This window comes from Cydia splendana, chromosome Z (genome assembly GCF_910591565.1).
Source record: "Cydia splendana chromosome Z, ilCydSple1.2, whole genome shotgun sequence".
NCBI lineage: Eukaryota > Metazoa > Arthropoda > Insecta > Lepidoptera > Tortricidae > Cydia > Cydia splendana.
Genome location: NC_085987.1, coordinates 41,637,552 through 41,659,347, shown reverse-complemented (window position 1 = coordinate 41,659,347; position 21,796 = coordinate 41,637,552). Strand labels below are relative to the sequence as shown.

The window sequence follows — 21,796 nt, the reverse complement described above, 5'->3', positions numbered from 1 at the left end:
ATCTTTTTTGTAGTTTAACTACTCAGAAACACTGCCGCGTAATAAATAAAATAATCGGCACTGTAAATTGTAAAATATGAATGAAAACAATAAAACAGACGATTTGATACACAACTTAGTAGATAGCCAAATGATTTTTTTTACACGTTATACCCATTTAATCATGTGATAATAGTTCAAGCGAACTTTTAAATTTAACATCGCCGAATAGTATCGCCAGCAATATCCGGCATGGGGGGCTCCAATCCGGACAGCGGCGGCGTCGGAAATGAACTACGTATTTCACGATGAACTAGGTGTTCCGCTGCAGCTTTGGCTCGCCTAAGCCAGTAAATATCCGTACCTAACTTTTATTTCACAATAATTAGAAAATTGAAACCTACCCAGTTAGGGCCACTTGCACCATCCCACAAACCCGGGGTTAAGCGGTTAAACCGTTAACCTAGTGTCAAATTGTACTGGTACCACTCCAAGTTTAACCGGTTAACCCCCGGTTAGTGGGATGGAGCAAGAGGCGCTAGTGAACCATAATGTTACTGCATCTTTGATTACGTAAAAACCTCTTAGCGGAAATTTTCCCGTTGGAGAGTTTATTAGTTCATGTGTTGAAGGTCTGAGTACTGACAGCGATCGGTAGATGTCGCTAGAGGTTTTAAACTCCCCCTCCTCGCGTCGGTTTCCTCAATGCTGAGGGTCGTGACCATCTCGTCAAAACAGTTTTGTGCAGACCACTCGGTTTTAAACTAACTAAGGGCCACTTGCACCATTCCACTAAACCGGGGTTAACCGGCTGGAGTTACCATCGTTACCAGTACAATTTGGCACTGGGTTAACGGTTTAACCGCTTAACCGCAAGTTAGTGGGATGGTGCAAGTGGCCCTAACTAAACTAACGTCTCTCAAATGCTTAGGGTGGTATTACATCTGTCCAATATCACTCCAATGTGCCAATGTCACTCTTTGTCCAATGTGTATTGCATCTCATATTTTGCTTAATGAGAGAGTGAGACGCAATGACATTAGACAGGTAACCACTACCTTCGGCGCTTTAACAAATATGTAGTAGAGAATCCCAAGTAAGATCGACCTTGTGTGTACCAGATTTAAGGCTTCGAGCCGCACTGGCACTATTAGGGACCAGAAAAGGGTAAGCTACCTCGCTGTTGTATGTTGTACATGTTTAAGGCTTTCCATTGGAGTTGAGCTCGTAGAGTAAGCACATTGGGGTACAATTTTTTTTTAATAAATATTTACCCATGAATATTTTCATGAAAATGTTCAGACATATATTTTATTTGACACAATATAATTTACATCCGGAAAGCTCACTAGCTTCTTACTTGGGATTTTAGACTAAAATGAAGAGGTTCATAGAAGAAACTCGTAAAGTACTTAAGGCGAAATATACCCAGGCTGCATTGTGGCCGTGTATCGAGCACGTAGCCATTCAGTTATATCTAGGGCCCGTAATTTCGGTTCCAGCCACATACATACATACATACATTGGCCTGTTTATGAAGGGATCATTTTATGATTTCATGTTTTTTAGGGTTCCGTACCTCAAAAGGAAAAAAACGGAACCCTTATAGGATCACTCGTGCGTCTGTCTGTCTGTCCGACCATTCCCTCCTCTGGCCTGGTCTGGCCTTTATCTCTGAAACTACTGGGCCTAAAATTTTGAAAAAAATACACAAAATAGTACTTAACCTATAGATGACAGGAAAACCTATTAGAAATGTGCAGTCAAGCGTGAGTACGGAGCCCTTGGAACGCGAGTCCGACTCGTACTTGACCGGTTTTTTTCTAAGTATTCTCATACAGTGTTGTAAAGATAAATTAATATATTCGCTTTGGCACACAAAATTTTATTAAGATATGCTATGCTTTTGCAATAGCTATATAGGATAAGAATATGATGTTTCATAAATTGTATAACGGTTTAAAGCTAGGCAAACAAATGACAGCTAAATAAATAATTAAAAACTAAATCCAGGAGGCTATAACGTTAACAGATTAGCTTCGTTTTGAATTGAGGTTAGACCACACCGCGTTGTTATATTGAATTAGCGGTTAAAAGCAATAACTTCCAGTTGTTAGGTAATAAAGGAAATCTGTCAGGTCGAGCTCCCGGGGCCGGGGAGACGGGTTGCCGCCGCAAATGAGCCGAACAAACGAAATTGAAGATAATAAGTTTACTTTGAGTGAAGTACTCGAATTTCTTCACATAAAATCGTATTATCCTGCCCTTGATGGGTGTTGTACATGTACAGGGTTCTTTGTATGTTTGGGCACGTAACGTGAAGGAATGAAAGTCTCGACAAGGCAGAACGTTAAAAAAATATTTCTCCTTATCCATTTTAATCCTCGACCTCCATCGGTTATTCTTATACGTTTTAAACGTGCATATTTACATACGTATTAATGCGAAAAAGGATGTATAGTCAGCATCAAAAGTAGCGACTGAAACAACGCTGCAAAAGTATCTGCCATCCGAGAATACTTCACTAAAATACTTATTTACTTCCAGTTCCCTTACTAAGTATCTGTCACATAGTTTGTGACAGATACTTAGTTGTTACTATTAGAGAACAGTTAAGCTATAACGAATACTTTTGAGTAGCAGTCTGACCCGTCACTGCACATAGAGTAAATAGTGGTTTAGTCTCGTGCCGCCCAATGTACATTAGGATGTACACTCAGTTTCGATGGAATATCAACCTTAATTAAAACCAAAGTAGGTAGCATTTCATTTGTCTCGTAAAATTTTCGAACAAATGAAATTCAACCCAATTGAAAATTCATCAAGATTCTAACTTCCTTGGCTATAATTTTGTATGGTGGGCGGCCCGAGGTAGCATGGTATACCTTGCCGAAGTGGTGCCACATGAGATAGTCCAGCACGTTCTGCGTCATGCCGCGGGCGCGTAGCGAGCGCGTATTCATCTTCTGGTAGGCCCACTCGATCCAGCCCGACTGGTTGGAAGTGCAGTTGATCAAAGCCAGCGCGTCCACCTGCAACATACGTGTATAATATGCACCTAATTCCCGCCAGTAATTTCCGATAGTAAAAAATAATGCTGCAAGTTCATAATCCATCGGATGGCCACTGAAGTTACTATGGCAATGTTACTGCTGTCAATAAATTTCGGTGGTGAAATTGCCACCCATTATAAAAGTGCGTACGTAGCCCCACGTTATCACCTGTCACTTATTCGAGTAACGTTGGGCGGGTTGTATTATATAGCCCGTAACCCAATTTGCATATCACGCGAACTCAAATTAAAACTGCGTATTCTTTCTAAGCACGATTAAACAGACAGGAATTTTCGACGTAATCCACAAAGTAAATATTTCCTCTTTACGGGAACACGAGATTTTTATTAAAGTATGCAAAGTTTTGATACGGTTGGAAATAATCTTATTACTGACTTTAAATAAGCGAGTAAGTATCAAAAAAAGGATGCCCTACATGCCTTTTCATTCATTCATATTTAATGATAATAACTTTCATCGTATTGGAAACGGGATTTGCTTGGGAAAGTTTTATTAAAATATAGTTCGGTCTGCGAGTTTTCTTCATGTTTTAGCGTGTTCAGCGACATTAGACTCACGAGCATTACGAATAGGTCGGCAGAAACTCGCTGCATTAAAAATATTGTTCGTGTAACAAGCAAGGCTTACTTACTTTGTATGAGGGACTCAAGCATTTTAGTAGTTACTACATTCCAAATCAAAATGTATGCCTTTGGAAAAAATCCGTACCTCCCACTTATTTGTGTTTCAAAAACACACACAAAACGTAGATTGTAGTCGTAAACACAGGCACATTTCGATCCTAATATTGTCCTGAAATTACCATCGTCCATTTTGTGTATGACTACATATGACGGCATACAAGGTACCTAAACTCGTAATATGGAACGATAACCGTTTTTGTCTTGTTACAGCGCTGTATGTAATTTACACCTGATGTCAGGCAGCATACAGCTGATGGTTATTTTGAGGGGAAAAAAACATTAACACTTTCACTGCCATAAATGTTTTTCATGTGTTATCGAATACGCTTGAAACGAGTAGCTTGCGCTGGCAGTGAATGCGTCAGCAAAAGCGTAGTTAAACAGTTTTTTTAGAACAGCGTATTACTATGAAGTCATCACCCTTTTTCCGAGCACTAATTATGTAACAAAGGATAACCAAATGGTACCTTCTGCGGGTAGGCCAGAGCGAAGCGCGCGAAGATGTTGGCGCCGGCGCCGACGCCGAACCCGATGAACGACTTGATGCCGAAGTGGCCCAGCACGTAGTTGAGCTGATTGGCCAGCTCGTCCATAGTCGGGTAGATGTAGCTGGAACAAACGATACACAAGTAAAGAACAACACCTTATAATATATGTAATATAATAACAACTTCATGTTAAAATCCGTCAGCCTGTTTCGACTGTGTAACGCGACTAAACAAAGTTACATGTCTTATCCTACAATTATAAAGTTCGTCAATCAATGTCAAGTTATGTCTAAAGTGTCATTCTAAGGAACTTGCTCACTATGTAAACAAAAGTCACTAGTAAGGCCCCGTTCGCACGGCAGCTTTTTTGACGCGCGTTAAAAAAGCGTTTGAATGACACAAATGGATAACCATTTATGTATTCACACGAAGGCGGTTTTAAAGCGCGGCACTTTTTTTCTCGAGCACTGTTCGATTTTCGGCGTTAAGCGTTGGCCGTTAATTGAATTGATCATACGGAACTCCATGTATCTGTTCTCACAAGCGTTAAAAGAGCGCCGGCGCTGCTGTCAGTTGGCTGTCAAATGTCAATTTTAGCTGTCAATCGTCAAAATTATTATTAGTTTCACCTTAAAAATGTCAACTTATGCTTACTAATTCCTGAAATATTCAAATAATACGTCGTAATAGCAAATAAAGTATGGCTTTGCTGAGATGCGTACGTGGCAGTACGACTCACAAGTGATTTTTAAGCGTTCATATGAAAACAAATATTAGAAACAGTAAAAAAGCGCCAATGTCGAGTTTTAACGCAACGCTTTTTAAGCTGTCGTGCGAATGGGGCCTAGTGGGCCTAAATCATCATTCAGAGACAATCTCAATATATATTTGCTGAGGCACGCATGGATGATTTTTATGCAATAATGCGCAAACGAGTAGCCTCTCAAATGTGTCGCGTGCGGGGCAGCGCCAATAGCTTCTTAGCGGCAATAGGAGAGAGGCTAGATAACCCTTTTAAAATACATTGGGTGTCGCTGCATGCTCCTAAGTACCAGGACTGTAAATAGTAATTTTTAAGTTTTTATTAGGATAGGACTAGGATAAACTAACATAGATATAAGTAAATAGTATTGTACATAACTAACAAATATGGACTGTAATTTTGGTCTGAAATAAATATATATTGATTGATTGAATATGGCGGTTTGTTTACAGAGTTAGCGAGTTCCATAGAATGACACTTTAGATGTTTATCTTTGCCCTAGTAGTAACAATTGTCACATGATAATTCGTAAGTAAGTTATGAATTGAAACGTACAAAAAAAAAATGGTTGTTGGCTAGTGTAGCCTAATGCCCATGAGCAAAAAAAGCGACTCAATTAACATTTTGACGTGAAACGAAAGGTGAACGTTTTCAATACCCCGTAGAGGGGCTCGGATCAAAAACCAGATGTACTTAACGAAAAAAGTGTTAAATATATGGTTTTGATATCAGTATTTAGACGAAAGTAGCCAGCGGCCCTAAGCGGCCTTTGCAATAACTTTCCACGACACGTTCAACCAATCTTGTTTTTTTTAGTTACTGTCACGTTTTTCGAAAACGGTCAATATTTCATTAAAACTGATATTGCAGTATTATAGTTTAATTATTAAGCTATTAAAATCATTAAGCTATAAAATCGGTTAAGTAATTTGTAGGTAATTACCGATAGGACCGGTAGCTAGTATTTGTCCGATACATACCTACATATTATGTAGTTATTTACACAAGCGAGTAAGTCCGAAACGAGCCCGACAACTGAAAACGTACCCGATCGACCAAGTTACATAATACTGCGGCAAATGAACTCAAACTTTATAACCAAATTGTGCACGTAGCAACGATTGTCACGGCATGGTTATTAACATCGTTATTATAAACTGATATCAGCGGTAATAAGTGTGCTGGGTATAGGTAGAGGTCATTAAGGATCATTTGTTTACGCCGCCGTGAGGACACAATTTTCCGGCTAATGATTTTTTATGCCTTAAAGAGGCATGGCCAGGCCAGACGGCAACCTACGTAGGTAACCTATATCGAGCGAGTGTTACATAACACTGCGGTACCAACCATTCCGCTGGCTCCATTCCTTCCGACAAGAGCTATTCAAATGCAAGGTAAATACGAATGCGAGGCGATAACGATAGTGTACCGAGAATTTGTAAATGCAACCCCATCTTTAAAAGATTTTATATTACTTGGCTGTCGTTTGTGGCTGATTTTCATTCAATTGTAGAGTCCGACCCATCCACTTGAAATTGAGATATTGCGTATAGGAACATATATTATCGTACGGCTGAATTAAAATATGTCTTAAATACAAAACGGACTTTGAAACCCTTCAATAATATTTAATACAAATTGTTCTGGCTGGAATTTCGTCATCGATTTTTGACGATTTTGGACCCCCCCCCCCCCCCCCACCCCTAAAATCATCCAAAAATCATGTTTCGAATGACCCCGTTTCCTCCTACGTCATGCTACCATCATCCGATGTCCAGACCCCCCCCCCCCCCTAATTTGAAATGACGTAATTTATGAATAGCCCCTATTAGTACGAAGCAATACGAAGTAAGCGCAATTCCGTAAAAGATAGCTACGTAATTGGAGGGTGTATGAAGCAAGCATCTAAAAGGCATAAGCGCACGGATGTTTCACGATGGATACACCCCCATTTGATTGGCAGCGGGGCACAGACGGCGCCAGGCCGTCGCGACCGTGTCCTATTAATGCAGTTTATTCACCTACAAAAGAGACACTTTGGGTGACTGATGCGTACGTTTCTTGCAAGGGAGTTCTGTACAAGTACAAGGTGTAATGAATGACACAAACAAGTGAAAAAAGGTATATGGGTCCCTAGGAGGGAAATATTTGCAAGTAAAGCGTAGTGTTGCGTCACAGAATTACAAGACAGCTGTCATTACTTGTCCTAAAATGTCAGTCGCATCGTGTCGTCGAAAAGTGCGAATAACAACTTGTAATGTAATGCACAGTTGAACATTTACTTAGGTATGTCTCTAAATTAATATTACCTAATTAGATAATAGAAGTCGAAACTACTACGTCAGCGATTTATACTTGGCAAGTGGCACATTATGGCACCATAAAACGTTAATTTAAAACTTAAATTGTCCTGCATCAAAAATCGTTCAAAGCAAAGACTTGTACAAAGCCAACGAGCCTGAAAACAGTTAGTCGTCTGTCATGAACGTTATTTAAATAGCAATAACTACATAGTTCAATATTTGGCAGCTTTTGCAGTCGTTAAAGTACAAAACTTTCCACATGTAGAATAATTTCTGAAAGTATGTAGAATTGTGCCCCCATTGGTGGCCATCGCCCCCGCCGGCCGATTGCCGTGGCATGCGCCGCGTGCAGTGGTCATTTGTGGCTTCGCCGCCCCGTAATGCGACCATCTGGAGGAATGCAGCGGACGTGACCTATTTTGCGACCATTGTAGAATATCATAAAATATTTATTTAATTTTAACGAAAACAGAAAAAAATCTTCGTTTTAGCGTTGTCCGCGGTCTTTTGCCATAGCCATAGCTCATCAACTGCGGTCTGCTTGGCAACTAATCGACTGCCATCTGACCTTCCAACCCATACGAGTACTTATTTCATGTTTTAAAATGTGAAACCGAGCTCAGTTGGTGGACCAACGTGTTCATCGTTTTCGGTTCAATCATAATCAAATGTGAATGATAATTGTTATCTACGAAAATAAACAGGATGTGTAAGCTCTTGAGAACGCAGTTATTCGCAATTCGTCCTTATGCCGAAATCGTCGGAGTCCTTGGGTAAACCTTCAACTTTGACTCGTGAATTCGGTCAGGGCTATATTGGTTATCTAAGATTTCCAACTCTGCTGCGCATATATTAAGGTTTAAGAGTGTTCGGCTACTTGCTTTTCTCACTGCACGGCCGTTGGGTACGGCTGAGTGACAGGAAAGGGGGCCCTTTCATACAGTTCAAGTCAACCGACATGAGGAAAACCTTACTTATCGCAATCATTTCTGGAACATTTCTTATGGAAATAACACTGAATAATCGAGATCGCACGTACCTACTATGAATTTATTCATTCTCGATACGGTTGTTTTGAAAAGACTAGACTTAATTACGATTTGTGTGTTAAGGTTTGACGTGAAACGCGAGTAAAACGTCTTTAATAACCCGTAGAAAGGGTTGAATAAAAAAAATCTGATGTATTCTAAAAAAAGTTACTAGCTAAAGTATCTAAACTTTTTTTACATTACTCGCTCAACTAAATTCACGGCTAAACCAGTTAAGCGTAAATTATTGATCAAATTGTCATGTCCCGGCCTTAGCTTGGTTTGCTCTTTACATAGAAAGAACGGAGTTCGCTCGTCATTCTTGTATATAATAGATGATGCATATATATAACAACTTAAATAACACAGCAACATCGAGATCCCATCCTAATTCACTTGGCACCACTGGTTGTGTTATAAGTATTTGAGGAGACAAGCGGGATCGATGGCGATGAATACGTAAAGCTGACAGCTTGCCGCGCCCGTATTTGTTCTGTAACTTACTACTGTATGCCGAGCAGTGTGGGACACCCACAGACCAACCCCTATAGACCGGGCTTATAGGACGACTCGCGGTCACCGCCCGTATGGTGTATAGGTCAAATATAAGATTGTTCGCGCGCCGCTCCGATCAGTTGCGCCCAAGGTTACGACCTGTTAGCAGTGTGCACGAGTCTAAGAAAATAAATCGTAAACTATTGAATTCATTGGGAAATCATGGGATATTGCAGCGTAAAATGGTGTGGCAAGTCATCTAAGACATCTACATACGAAACAGATGGAAAAACATCCCACAGGAAAGTCAAATTCATTATTTCATTGAATAATGTTTCTTGTCCGCGGGGTTCATTTTATACTGGTCGGAAGCAGAGGCGAAGTATGTCCGTCCCTTTTCGTCAACTTGAAAATGCAATGCGCTATCCCTTTCCCTTTCGACTAGTGATGTGACGATGAAGGTTTTTCAGTTGCGGAAACTTGCTCGTGCTTCGTCATACCGTATTGTACCATTTTAGACATAATATATAGGTAACATGTCGTGTAAGTTTTTTTAGAATCTTCTAGGCCAGCGGAGCAGTTAGGCCGCATATCACGAGATGGACCTGATGATGAACTTCAAAGAAGCACGAGGGAACTCGGTGTTGGTTTGTGATAGACATATGTTGTATGGGTTATTTAGAATCCTCTAGGTGAGCAGTTAGGTCTCATGTCACGAGATGGACCTGATGATGAACTCCAAAGAAGTGCGAGGGAACTCGGTGTTGGTTTGTGATAGACATAGGTTGTATGGGTTTTTAGAATCCTCTAGGTAAGCAGTTAGGTATCATGTCACGAGATGGACCTGATGATGAACTTCAAAGAAGTGCGAGGGAACTCGGTGTTGGTTTGTGATAGACATATGTTGTATGGGTTTTTTAGAATCCTCTAGGTGAGCAGTTAGGTCTCATGTCACGAGATGGACCTGATGATGAACTTCAAAGAAGTTCGAGGGAACGCGGTGTTGGTCTGTGATAGACATATGTTGTATGGGTTTTTTAGAATCCTCTAGGTGAGCAGTTAGATCTCATGTCACGAGATGGACCTGATGATGAACTTCAAAGAAAGTTCGAGGGAACTCGGTGTTGGTTTGTGATAGACATATGTTGTATGGTTTTTTTAGAATCCTCTAGGTGAGCAGTTAGGTCTCATGTCACGAGATGGACCTGATGATGAACTTCAAAGAAGTGCGAGAGAACTCGGAGTTGATTTGTAATAGGCATATGTTATTGGTCCATTTGAATATGTTTTCAATACAACCTTCAATGACCTTAATAAAACGGACAAAAGAAAATAATTGTATGAGATTTTGGCGACACTTTTTTCTCGTATCGAAAGAGATTGCGATTCTGAGTGGAAATAATATAAAAATTCTAAACTTTAAAATTCATGTTCTGGGTACTTTAAACAGAAATGCCCTAATATGTTAAGTAAAAATTTCAGGTACATTATTAAATTACTTAATGAAATATTAAATTAATCAATATAATTATTAAGTAAGTTAAATTTACTCTAAGTATAACTACTTGTAACAATTTTACCACAATAAATTTCGATATCACTGGTAGCAGTACCCACTACCTGTAATGAACATGTCCCATCCCTACACTTACACGTGTCAGCGCGCCATGTTTGAAACGACCAATCGCAACGCCGTGAGCACCCCTCCCGCGCCTCACAGTTTGGTGATTTGCGTCGGGAACAAAATGGCCAATATTAGGTTTCTAGAGGCGGTGTTCTGTGGGGACACCAGAATCAACATCACGTATAACTATAACTTCATGCTACATTGACACCAGAAATTAACCGTTTTCATGCACCTTGACGACGCCTGAAAGTACGCGCACTTTATTGTTTTCATTCAGTTTAGATTTGCAATAATTATGTTACTTGCCCTGCGTGGGCTATCAAAATCGCTGCAGACTTTACTTGGTCTAACTCTACCGTATTAAAGCATAACTTTGTTTCGCGCACTCGACCAATAAGTCAATAGGTAAGTACTCGACCAATCTACTCAATTTACAAAAAAAACCGGTCAAGTGCAAGTCGGACTCGCGTTCCAAGGGTTCCTCCGTACATTACCCAATTTTTACTAATGTACTTAAGTATTTTTTTAAGTGGAACGCGAATGAAATGTCTTTAAATGGAATGGTCGCACAGACAGACAGACAGACGCACGAGTGATCCTATAAGGGTTCCGTTTTTTCCTTTTGAGGTACGGAACCCTAAAAAACATTCTAACTAAACGAATTGACGGAAATGTGATTCAACTGCAAACCCTGACCGCGAGTGTAGAAAAACATGTACAACACGCCCATTACGCTAAGCCTCTAGGATGCACTCTGTTGAATCCGTAAATCGCTAGCTTTAACATTTACTAATAGCCAGTGAATTTTATGTTCGATAGGACGCTTTCAATTGGGCTCATTCGAAATAAACACGTAAAATATCAGGTGACTAAATACGTATATATGTATCTACATTTAAATAGGCGCATAAACGCCAATCCGACGGCCGAAATATTATCCTTAAATCCGGCCATTCGGCCGACCGGGTTGTAAAGTCAAAAACGAATCTACATATATTATTATTCGATAGCGTTTTAAATAGGCATATGTAAACCTATCTATTGTAATATTTCCGAGGTGATTCAAAAGGTGCGGCTAGAAATATTCAATACAAATCGGTTGATATATGTATATGTTACAGATAGTTTTGATCCGAGATCAAGGGCGAAACCATATTCTTTATTCTCAAGAACGAAGAAAAGGGCAAATTGGGCGAATTCACATAGGGCGTCACAATAGTAGTGAAATGTATCTATTTAAAATTATAATATTCATATCTGTACCATGTCTGTACCTACATTTATTTTATATATAAAACTAGCGCCCCGTCCCGGCTTCGCACGGGTTAACTAATTATACACCTATACCTTCCTCAAGAATCACTCTATTGATAGGTGAAAACCGCATGAAAATCCGTTCACTAGTTATTGAGTTTATCGCGAACATACAAACACACAAACAGACGCGGCGGGGGACTTTGTTTTATAAGGTGTAGTGATAGTGATTCAGTTACTTACATAGAGACGACGCAAAGTCCAAACCATGACCATGACATTTGAAATATTCATTAAATGTTGTAACATTTTTTAATTTCATCTTCTAACGGGGTGAAAATGGCGTTGAAGTTTTTTACGACATCTCTGTGGACGACGTCCGGGCGGATAATTTTATCATTCTAAAATGTTTTCATTTTGCAAATATGTACATTTTTTTTGAACCAATGTAAATCTTAGTAACTCTTTTCCCACTAAGATTTCCATCTTGCTTTTTTTGGTGTTATTTTTATGAACATCATGCCTATCAATCCTATTCTTTTTCTTATTCTTTAACAACCTCATAGCCTTGCCGGTAGTGATTCTACCTATGAAGGAGAAGCTCGCAGGTTCGAATCTTAGTAAGGACATTTATTTGTACGTTTATCACGTAGATCATCGTCTAGTTCCCACAACACAAGCCTTTTTGAGCTTAAGCCTTAACCCCCATTCTTTGTCGATATGTGTAAGATTGTCCCAAAATATTTATGTTAAAACATAAACGCCCGCAATGAAATGTTATGTTTTTGTATTACAAGTAAGTAACCTGTTCTATTGACACATACATACGTACTGATGATACTTATATCATCATCATATCAGCCAGAGGACGTCCACTGCTGGACATAGGCCTCCCCCAAAGAGTGCCACAATGACCGGTCTTGCGCCACCCGCATCCAGCGGACTCCTGCGACCTTAACCAGGTAGTCAGTCCACCTTGTGGGGGGTCTACCCACGCTGCGCCTTCCGGTACGTGGTCGCCACTCGAGAACCTTTCCGCCCCAACGGCCATCGGTTCTACGGGCAATGTGCCCCGCCCACTGCCACTTAAGTTTAGCGATTCGGAGGGCTACATCGGTTACTTTGGTTCTGCTGCGGATGGCCTCATTTCTGATGCGATCACGCAGAGAGACTCCAAGTCCTTTGGGTGACTTTGAGCCTTCTTATGAGGAACACAGTAAGCGGCCACGTTTCAGTTCCATATGTCATTACTGGTAACACACACTGGTCGGAGACTTTCGTCTTGAGACACTGCGGAATATTGGACAAAAAGATGTGCCGTAGCTTCCCAAACGCTGCCCAACCGAGTCGGATTCGTAGATTAACCTCTTTCTCGAAGTTGGACCTATTACCTAACTGGACAGTCTGTCCTAGGTATATACATATAATCGTCTACAACTTCAAGTGTAAAGTCTCCGATTGTAACAGGAGTTGGTTCTACACGGGCATTTGACATGATCTTTGTCTTGTCCATGTTCATCCTCAGACCAACTCGCTCGGAAGCTTTACTGAGGTCATCGAGCATCATACTCAAATCCTCCGTAGTCTCAGCCAAGATTAGTATATCGTCCGCAAACCGAAGGTGAGTGATGTACTCGCCGTTTATGTTGATGCCAAGCCTTCTCGAGTGCAAAGTCTTGAAAACATCCTCCAATGCAGCGGTGAACAGTTTAGGAGAAATAACATCGCCTTGCCTGACTCCCCGCTGCAACGGAATAGGTTTCGAGTTCTGGTCCTGGAGTCGGACTGACATAGTGGCGTTCTCGTACAAACACTTCAGCACTTCGATATAGCGGTAATCCACTTGGCACCTCTGGAGATATTGTAGTACGGCCCAGGTTTCGATCGAATCGAAGACTTTCTCGTAGTCAACAAACGCTAAGCAGAGAGGCGGGTTATACTCCTCGGTCTTCTGTATTACCTGACGGAGCGTATGGATGTGGTCTACGGTACTACGAGCCCCGATGCACATGTTTTCGTCTAGGGAGACCATTTTTTGAGGTTCTCGCGTTTGTTCAAAAATAATGTTTTTGTATAAAAATTACTAATATTTAATGCTTGTACTAATGTAATTTAATTTTATATGGTAATACTCTGCAATAACTAAATCCAAATACAAGAAATACCGTTTGAACTGAAAGAAAAAAAACAATGTTTTTTTATTTTTTTATTGACAGGTAGGATTACAACATATGTGAAAAGGGCTATTACTAGGGAAAGCAATAGGGCTCTGCCAATGTACTGCCAATATTGTTTCGAGCCCTTGCATGCAGCAGTGCTGTAGGAGAGGACAATATGATTTGGACAACGTTTTTGAAAAGTCCTTTTTTTCAGCAATAAAAGTTTCATGCAATTTTATTATACAATCAAAATAAACTACATTAAACATTGCTATTATGGTTCCCATTACTGGGTCATTTTATGTTCATGTGTAAAATTTATTAAAATAAACAAAATTGTTGCGTGGAACTAGACGAAATAATTTGCATCGGGGCTCGTAAAGCCTCTTCGGAAACCGGCTTGTTCAGGAGGCTGGAAGTCATCTAGCCTGCGTGCGAGACGGTTCGTAATGACTCTTGAAAACAGCTTATAGACATGGCTCAGAAATGAGATGGGTCGGTAGTTCTTGAGTAGGGCATTGTCACCCTTTTTGAAGAACAACACCACCACACCTCTGTTCCATCCCTTAGGCGTTCTCCCTTCGAGTAAGACGGAGTCGAACAACTTCTGAAGGGCCATAAGGACCGGTTTACCACCCGCCTTCAGAAGTTCGGCTGTGATTCCGTCTTCACCGGGTGCCTTGTTGTTTTTGAGCTGTTTGAGAGCCATTCTAATCTCGTACAGGCTGATGTCCGGGATGGATACTTATATAGCATAGTAATACCTGGTAGTACATTAAAAATATAGAACTTTGAATGGTAGTGGTCGAAATGCTGATATATGGCTGTTGTAAAATAATAAGAAAGAGTAAGGTAGTGTATGCAGTGTGAACGGCTCGTTATGGATCATAAATCCCATCCGTCAACATTTATTATCTCGTCCATTAGCGACCCCAATCAAACCTGCGGGACTGCCGAATCGTGTGCGCGAGTCCGGGCTAATTGGGATGAATACCACGATTTCGTCAAATTCTGATTAGTCAATATTTAGGCATTAATTCCCTGTAAGTTCTGAAGTTCGCTTTGTTATTTCCGAATTTGTTAAATAGGTCCAGGGACATGATAAATCCTTAAGGTATACAAGTATAAACCGAACCCAGCAAATATTTATTATTCACATACGTATTTTTTATATATTTACAAATATGTTTGTATGAAATTACAGTAACCCAATGCGTCGTGAAAATAACATAGCTAAATAACTAGGCATTAGGTATATCCCAACGGCACTTTTAAAATAATTTATTCATCGAATTTAAATATTCCCTCGCGCGACATGTTTGGAAAGCCTAGGTCTCCATTTTCAAGCACTAATTTAATTATGTTAAGTTTAGCGAAACATTGAAATTGAGTATTTATTTAGTTTAGCGTAACATCGGTAATTCCAATACATTGCTTTTAAAAGTAGTTAGTTGTTCAGATACCAATTGATGGTATACCTACTTCATACTAATTAATATGCATGAAGTTCCGGTACGAAGCGTAGCATGTTTTGATGGCAACGAATGCATAATATTGATCCAAGCTAACCCTATTCGGAACGCGACTTTATTTTCATGTTTACTATCCTTCATGAATTCAGTATGAGCGAAAAGGATAGTAAAACGTTAAGTATCGAAGTTTTATAATTGCAGTCCTAGCAACAGTGGAGCAAACAAATGAAAACTTTATTCAACTTTGCGCAGCTTTTTGGTATTATGGCTAGACAAAATTGTACAATCACTGTCACAAAAAATTCACAGATTTCGTGCCTCACACGACTATCGAGCACATTGGAAATGAATCTACGGAATTCGAAAAAATATTGTAGCTGAGCGACGAGAAAGTCTGGATAAAGAAAAAGTTACAAAATAAAACTACAACGTTGAATGATAATTATTTTATTCTTAGACTAACACAAGTATCCTGGACATAACGCATGTGAACAAACAAATTGTAAAATTTCCACACGCGTATCCAAGTTTGAATAATTGTCGCCGTGGCGCATAAGTATAGGTACATATTTCATTTTTCGATTAATAAGCAGGATATATTAATGTTCAAAGTACAAGAAAATTATTACACGGCAAATCCGTAGTCAACTCGAGAAGTCGAAGCCGAAGATCGGCAGCGGCCCATTTGCTGCAAGATATGAAATTTGCGTGACAGCAGTTTGACGCGACGAGAGATGACCATAACAGCGTTTGTCTATATTGCACCAAACCTGAGTTCCGCTAGGTACAACCAGGGTTCAGCATCAGCTCTATCTTGGGTACTACTCTCTTAAGTGCTCATCGAGACGAGTCCGATGACCAAAACAGCGTGTGTTTATGTTGTATTAAACCCGAGCTCCACTAGGTACTGCCAGGGTTCAGCATCAGCTATCTGCTAGCAGCCGCCAGCAACATGCTGAGGTGAGACCATTTCGTGGCACTTTTTCTTTTTTGTTTCTCTGTATAAGTTTTTATTTTGTGTTCCCTCTCCCTCTCCCTCTCCCTCTCCCTCTCCCTCGACCTCTGCCTCTATCTCTATTTCTATTTCCACCACCACAAGAATGCATAGATTGTCGAATAGTGCGTTATCTACTCCGTCTCAAACAGGATAGATAGAGTTAGACCAAGAAAAATCTGCAGCGATGTTGAAAGCCCACGCAGTGCAAGTGTTATTCTGCCGTCATAATCCCGATAATTCACAACAAACACCGATAACGAACTCTGCGAAACATGAAGTCATATGAATGTCCTGTGAAAAATGTCGTACTGACTTTTTGACTATTTTAAGGTTAGGCTACAGGGCAAACCCTTAACCCGATCGTCTTTGTTTTAGGCTCAAATTGTAGCTGACTAAATTGTCCAGAGCCGTTTTTCTCAAATTTTTGATATCATTCTTCGTTTCCAAATTATCGAGCACCAAAATCAAAAATTCGGAAAAAATTGAATTTTATTTTCACTATTTCGACCATAACTTTTTTTGTTTTTGACTTTCTCGAATAATTATTTTTGCCCCTTACAGCTCTCGTGATTATGCATCTTTTGAGCCTATTTTTTAATATCATATCTTCACAACTTTCCGAGATATAAGGGGATCGCACTTTTTCGTGAAATCGGACCGTATACTGGAGCGAACGAAAAGACATTTCCAATGTCAAAACTCATACGACCTGTGTTACCTAAGTATTACAAATGGCAGCACGCTTAATAGAGACCGATCCCTCATTTTATTGAGCCTTTGAGCAAACACTTCTGGATTATTAGTTGTTTACCGACAGTTCACTTCATGTGCCATCATGACCCCAGTTCCATGTTCAGAAACGGAAATTCGATACGAATATGATACGAATACAATAGTATATATATCCTATGCTTACAAATATCGCTGTGCACTAGATAGAGCGATCGGGAATACGTAAAAGTATATTCTATAGTTCGTTTTTTTTTGCTAATGCTAAAATAATATAAAAATAATAATGTAATTTCTAATGAAAGAACTTGAAAGAAGGTAAGCGATCATGACATGTCTTTTAATTGAAAAACGCTTTTTAAAAATCAGTAACTTCTTCTTCTTTCCCCTGCCCTTATCCCACGTTATGTGTGGTCGGCACAACATGTTTTTCTCTTCCATTCTCCTCTGTCTTTCGGATCGTCTCCTCAGCACTCACTCCTTTCTTTCTCATGCTCATGCTAAAAAAAACGAACTATAGATATCATTATCACATTCATATGTTAAATGAAAATAAGGCTGTTTTACCTAAAGCAGCCAATAATAATAAGTTCCTCACCTACGTAACAAGTATAAGTTGTTTTATAAATACTTGCCTATACTACCTATACCAAAGATTTAGTGACATTAATTGCTAGTGTGCCTTGAATTGAGACCAGTACGGTTACCATCAGTTTGTCACTGACATAAACGAAGTCGAGAACGTAATTTACTTTCTATACATCCCGTTTGCACTAATATGCGAGTGCGAGCGAGATGTATAGAAAGTAAATTACGTTCTCGACGGCGTTTATGTCAGTGACAAACTGATGGTAACCGTACTTGTGACTGGCAAAAACGTAATTAATGTAGTGTGTAAAATATCATTTTATGATAAATGATAAAGTAATGATTATCGTAAAATACGAGTAACATGACTAGAATTTTTTTTGGTTGGTTGGTGTTCGCAGGGTTGCTAAGGACGACTTACATAAAAAACCGGGCAAGTGCGAGTCGGACTCGCGCACGAAGGGTTCCGTACCATAATGCAAAAAAAAACGAAAAAAAAATAAAGGTCACCAATCCAAGTACTGACCACTCCCGACGTTGTTTAACTTTGGTCAAAAATCACGTTTGTTGTATGGGAGCCCCATTTAAATCTTTATTTTATTCTGTTTTTAGTATTTGTTGTTATAGCGGCAACAGAAATACATCATCTGTGAAAATTTCAACTGTCTAGCTATCACGGTTCGTGAGATACAGCCTGGTGACAGACAGACGGACGGACGGACGGATGGACGGACGGACGGACGGATGGACGGACGGACGGACGGACGGACAGCGAAGTCTTAGTAATAGGGTCCCGTTTTACCCTTTGGGTACGGAACCCTAAAAAAACCGGCCAAGTGCGAGTCGGACTCGCGTTTCTAGGGTTCCGTACATAAGTCCGACTCACGCTTGACTGCATACTTCTAATAGGTTTTCCTGTCATCTATAGGTACTATTTTGTGTATTTTTTTCAAAATTTTAGCCCCAGTAGTTTCGGAGATAAAGCGGGGGGGTATGGTAATTTTTTGGCTATTTTCTTAAATAACTTCGAACCTATGTATTTTAAAATTATAAAAAAAAAATTAACAGATTTCGTGCCTCACACGACTATCGAGCACATTGGAAATGAATCTACGGAATTCGAAAAAATATTGTCACTGAGCGACGAGAAAGTCTGGATAAGGAAAAAGTTACAAAATAAAACTACAACGTTGAATGATAATTATTTTATTCTTAGACTAACACAAGTATCCTGGACATAACGCATGTGAACAAACAAATTGCAAAATTTCCACACGCGTATCCAAGTTTGAATAATTGTCGCCGTGGCGCATAAGTACATATTTCATTTTTCGATTAATAAGCAGGATATATTAATGTTCAAAGTACAAGAAAATTATTACACGGCAAATCCGTAGTCAACTCGAGAAGTGGTGATCGGCAGCGGCCCATTTGCTGCAAGATATGAAATTTTCTTGACAGCAGTTTAACGCGACGAGAGATGACCATAACAGCGTTTGTCTATGTTGCACCAAACCTGAGTTCCAATAGGTACTACCAGGGTTCAGCATCAGCTATCTTGGGTAATGCTCTACCATGTGCTCATCATGACGAATCGGGTGTCCAAAACAGCGTGTGCCTATGTTGCACCAAACTTGAGTTCCGCTAGGTACAACCAGGGTTCAGCATCAGCTCTATCTTGGGTAATACTCTCCTAAGTGCTCATCAAGACGAGTCGGATGACCAAAACAGCGTGTGCCTATGTTGCAACAAACCTGAGTTCCTTTAGGTACAGCCAGGGTTCAGCATCAGCTCTATCTTGGGTACTACTCTCCTAAGTGCTCATCGAGACGAGTCCGATGACCAAAACAGCGTGTGCTTATGTTGTATTAAACCCGAGCTCCACTAGGTACTGCCAGGGTTCAGCATCAGCTATCTGCTAGCAGCCGCCAGCAACATGCTGAGGTGAGACCTTTTCGTGGCACTTTTTCTTTTTTATGTTTCTCTGTATAAGTCTCCCTCTCCCTCTCCCTCTCCCTCTCCCTCTCGCTCTCGCTCTCGCTCTCCCTCTCCCTCTCCCTCTCCCTCTCCCTCTCCCTCTCCCTCTCCCTCTGCCTCTGCCTCTGCCTCTCCCTCTGCCTCTGCCTCTCCCTCTCCCTCTGCCTCTGCCTCTGCCTCTGCCTCTGCCTCTGCCTCTGCCTCTGCCTCTACCTCTATTTCTATTTCCACCACCACAAGAATGCATAGATTGTCGAATAGTGCGTTATCTACGCCCGTCTCAAACAGGATAGATAGAGTTAGACCAAGAAAAATCTGCAGCGATTTTGAAACGCAGTGCAAGTGTTATTCTGCCGTCATAATCCCGATAATTCACAACAAACACCGATAACGAACTCTGCGAAACATGAAGTCATAAATGTCCTGTGAAAAATGTCGTTCTGACTTTTTGACTATTTTAAGGTTAGGCTACAGGGCAAACCCTTAACCCGATCGTCTTTGTTTTAGGCTCAAATTGTAGCTGACTAAATTGTCCAGAGCCGTTTTTCTCAAATTTTTGATATCATTCTTCGTTTCCAAATTATCGAGCACCAAAATCAAAAATTCGGAAAAAATTGAATTTTATTTTCACTATTTCGACCATAACTTTTTTTGTTTTTGACTTTCTCGAATAATTATTTTTGCACCTTACAGCTCTCGTGATTATGCGTCTTTTGAGCCTATTTTTTAATATCATATCTTCACAACTTTCCGAGATATAAGGGTATCGCACTTTTTCGTGAAATCGGACCGTATACTGGAGCGAACGAAAAGACATTTCCAATGTCAAAACATGTTCATATTTGGGTCACTAATTATGTGTACCAAATTTCAACTTAATTGGTCCAGTAGTTTCCGAGAAAATAGGCTGTGACAGACGGACAGACAGACGCACGAGTGATCCTATAAGGGTTCCGTTTTTTCCTTTTGAGGTACGGAACCCTAAAAAAAAATATATATATATATATATATATATATATATATAATTATATATGTATATATTTGGGGACAATGTTACACAAATCGACCTAGCCCCATACTAAGCAAAGCTTGTACTATGGGTACTAGACGACGATATACATACGTATATAGATAAATACATACTTAAGTATATACATAGAAAGCAGCCATGACTCAGGAACAAATATCTATGTTCATCACACAAATAAATGCCCTTACCGGGATTCGAACCCGGGACCATCGGCTTCATAGGCAGGGTCACTACCCACTAGGCCAGACCGGTCGTCAAATAAGAAGCTATTCGGTATGTAACCTTATCTTACAGAGGTAAGGCAACGTTGCCAGATTTCTACCAAATTGTGGCACGTCTCTCGAAAGGCGTGGGCAAACAGCAACTATTTATGTGCCGAAGTTTCACATTAGAAGCATCCTCAAACCACTGATAATTCTGAAGTTTATAGTAGAAATTAGGGACATTTAGCTTCACATTAGGTTATGTATAGGGTCGCGACTGGCCACGGACATCTTAAACTGAAAGATCGTTGCTATTTTTGACCTACTTAAAACTTTTGTAAAACATAAAAAAACCGTTTGTGTGATTTTTTTGTGTACGTATATTATTTTATAGGTATAGTGAAATCACGTGTAGTGTTGTAAGTGCCAATGCCTTAGTTAGGTGTTAAAATTACTACCCTTTGGCTTAATCGATATCGATCTACCTCTTATTAGTAGTCGGGACAAATTCTAGGCTAGTTGAAAACCACTGGCTGGTAAAATAACTTCTTTACTTCCAGCCAGTTTTAAATTGAGTCTTAAAAGAGTTCACAGAGGGCAGACTCTCCTCAGAAACTTAATTTGCAGTTAAAAATCTAATGCTAGCCCGGTCTAATTAAGTCCAAAGATGTTTGCGGGGTACCTCACGCTTTTACGCCTTAAGGATAACTTATGCTGAAAGTAGTGTGAGTTACTAAAAGTGTTACCCAGTCATATTTAAAACTAATTTTGATCGTGTTGTCGTCGACTTTGTCGAACATCGTCTCAAACTCGGATACGATATTTTGTGAATCGTTCTTCCGTTTATCAAAGATCTGAAATGTAGACCATTAATCTTGAACTTTGGTAACTTAGGGCTCTTTAGCCTAATCACATAACCCTTAAATGCATGATTTTTTCTTTTTGCC

At 40.0% G+C, this 21,796-nt stretch overlaps 1 protein-coding gene across 4 annotated transcripts in view; it reads right to left on the bottom strand.

The window, feature by feature from the left end:
* LOC134804085 (protein NDRG3) overlaps positions 1-21,796 on the bottom strand; it is a 145,314-nt gene that overhangs the window by 13,024 nt on the left and 110,494 nt on the right. For all 4 annotated transcript variants that reach the window (XM_063776998.1, XM_063776999.1, XM_063776996.1 and 1 more), the window contains 2 exons: positions 4,204-4,345; positions 2,865-3,011 (listed from right to left, as the gene is read on the bottom strand). In XM_063776998.1, the coding sequence (XP_063633068.1) occupies positions 2,865-3,011; positions 4,204-4,345 (289 nt within the window). The remainder of the gene's footprint in view (positions 1-2,864; positions 3,012-4,203; positions 4,346-21,796) is intronic.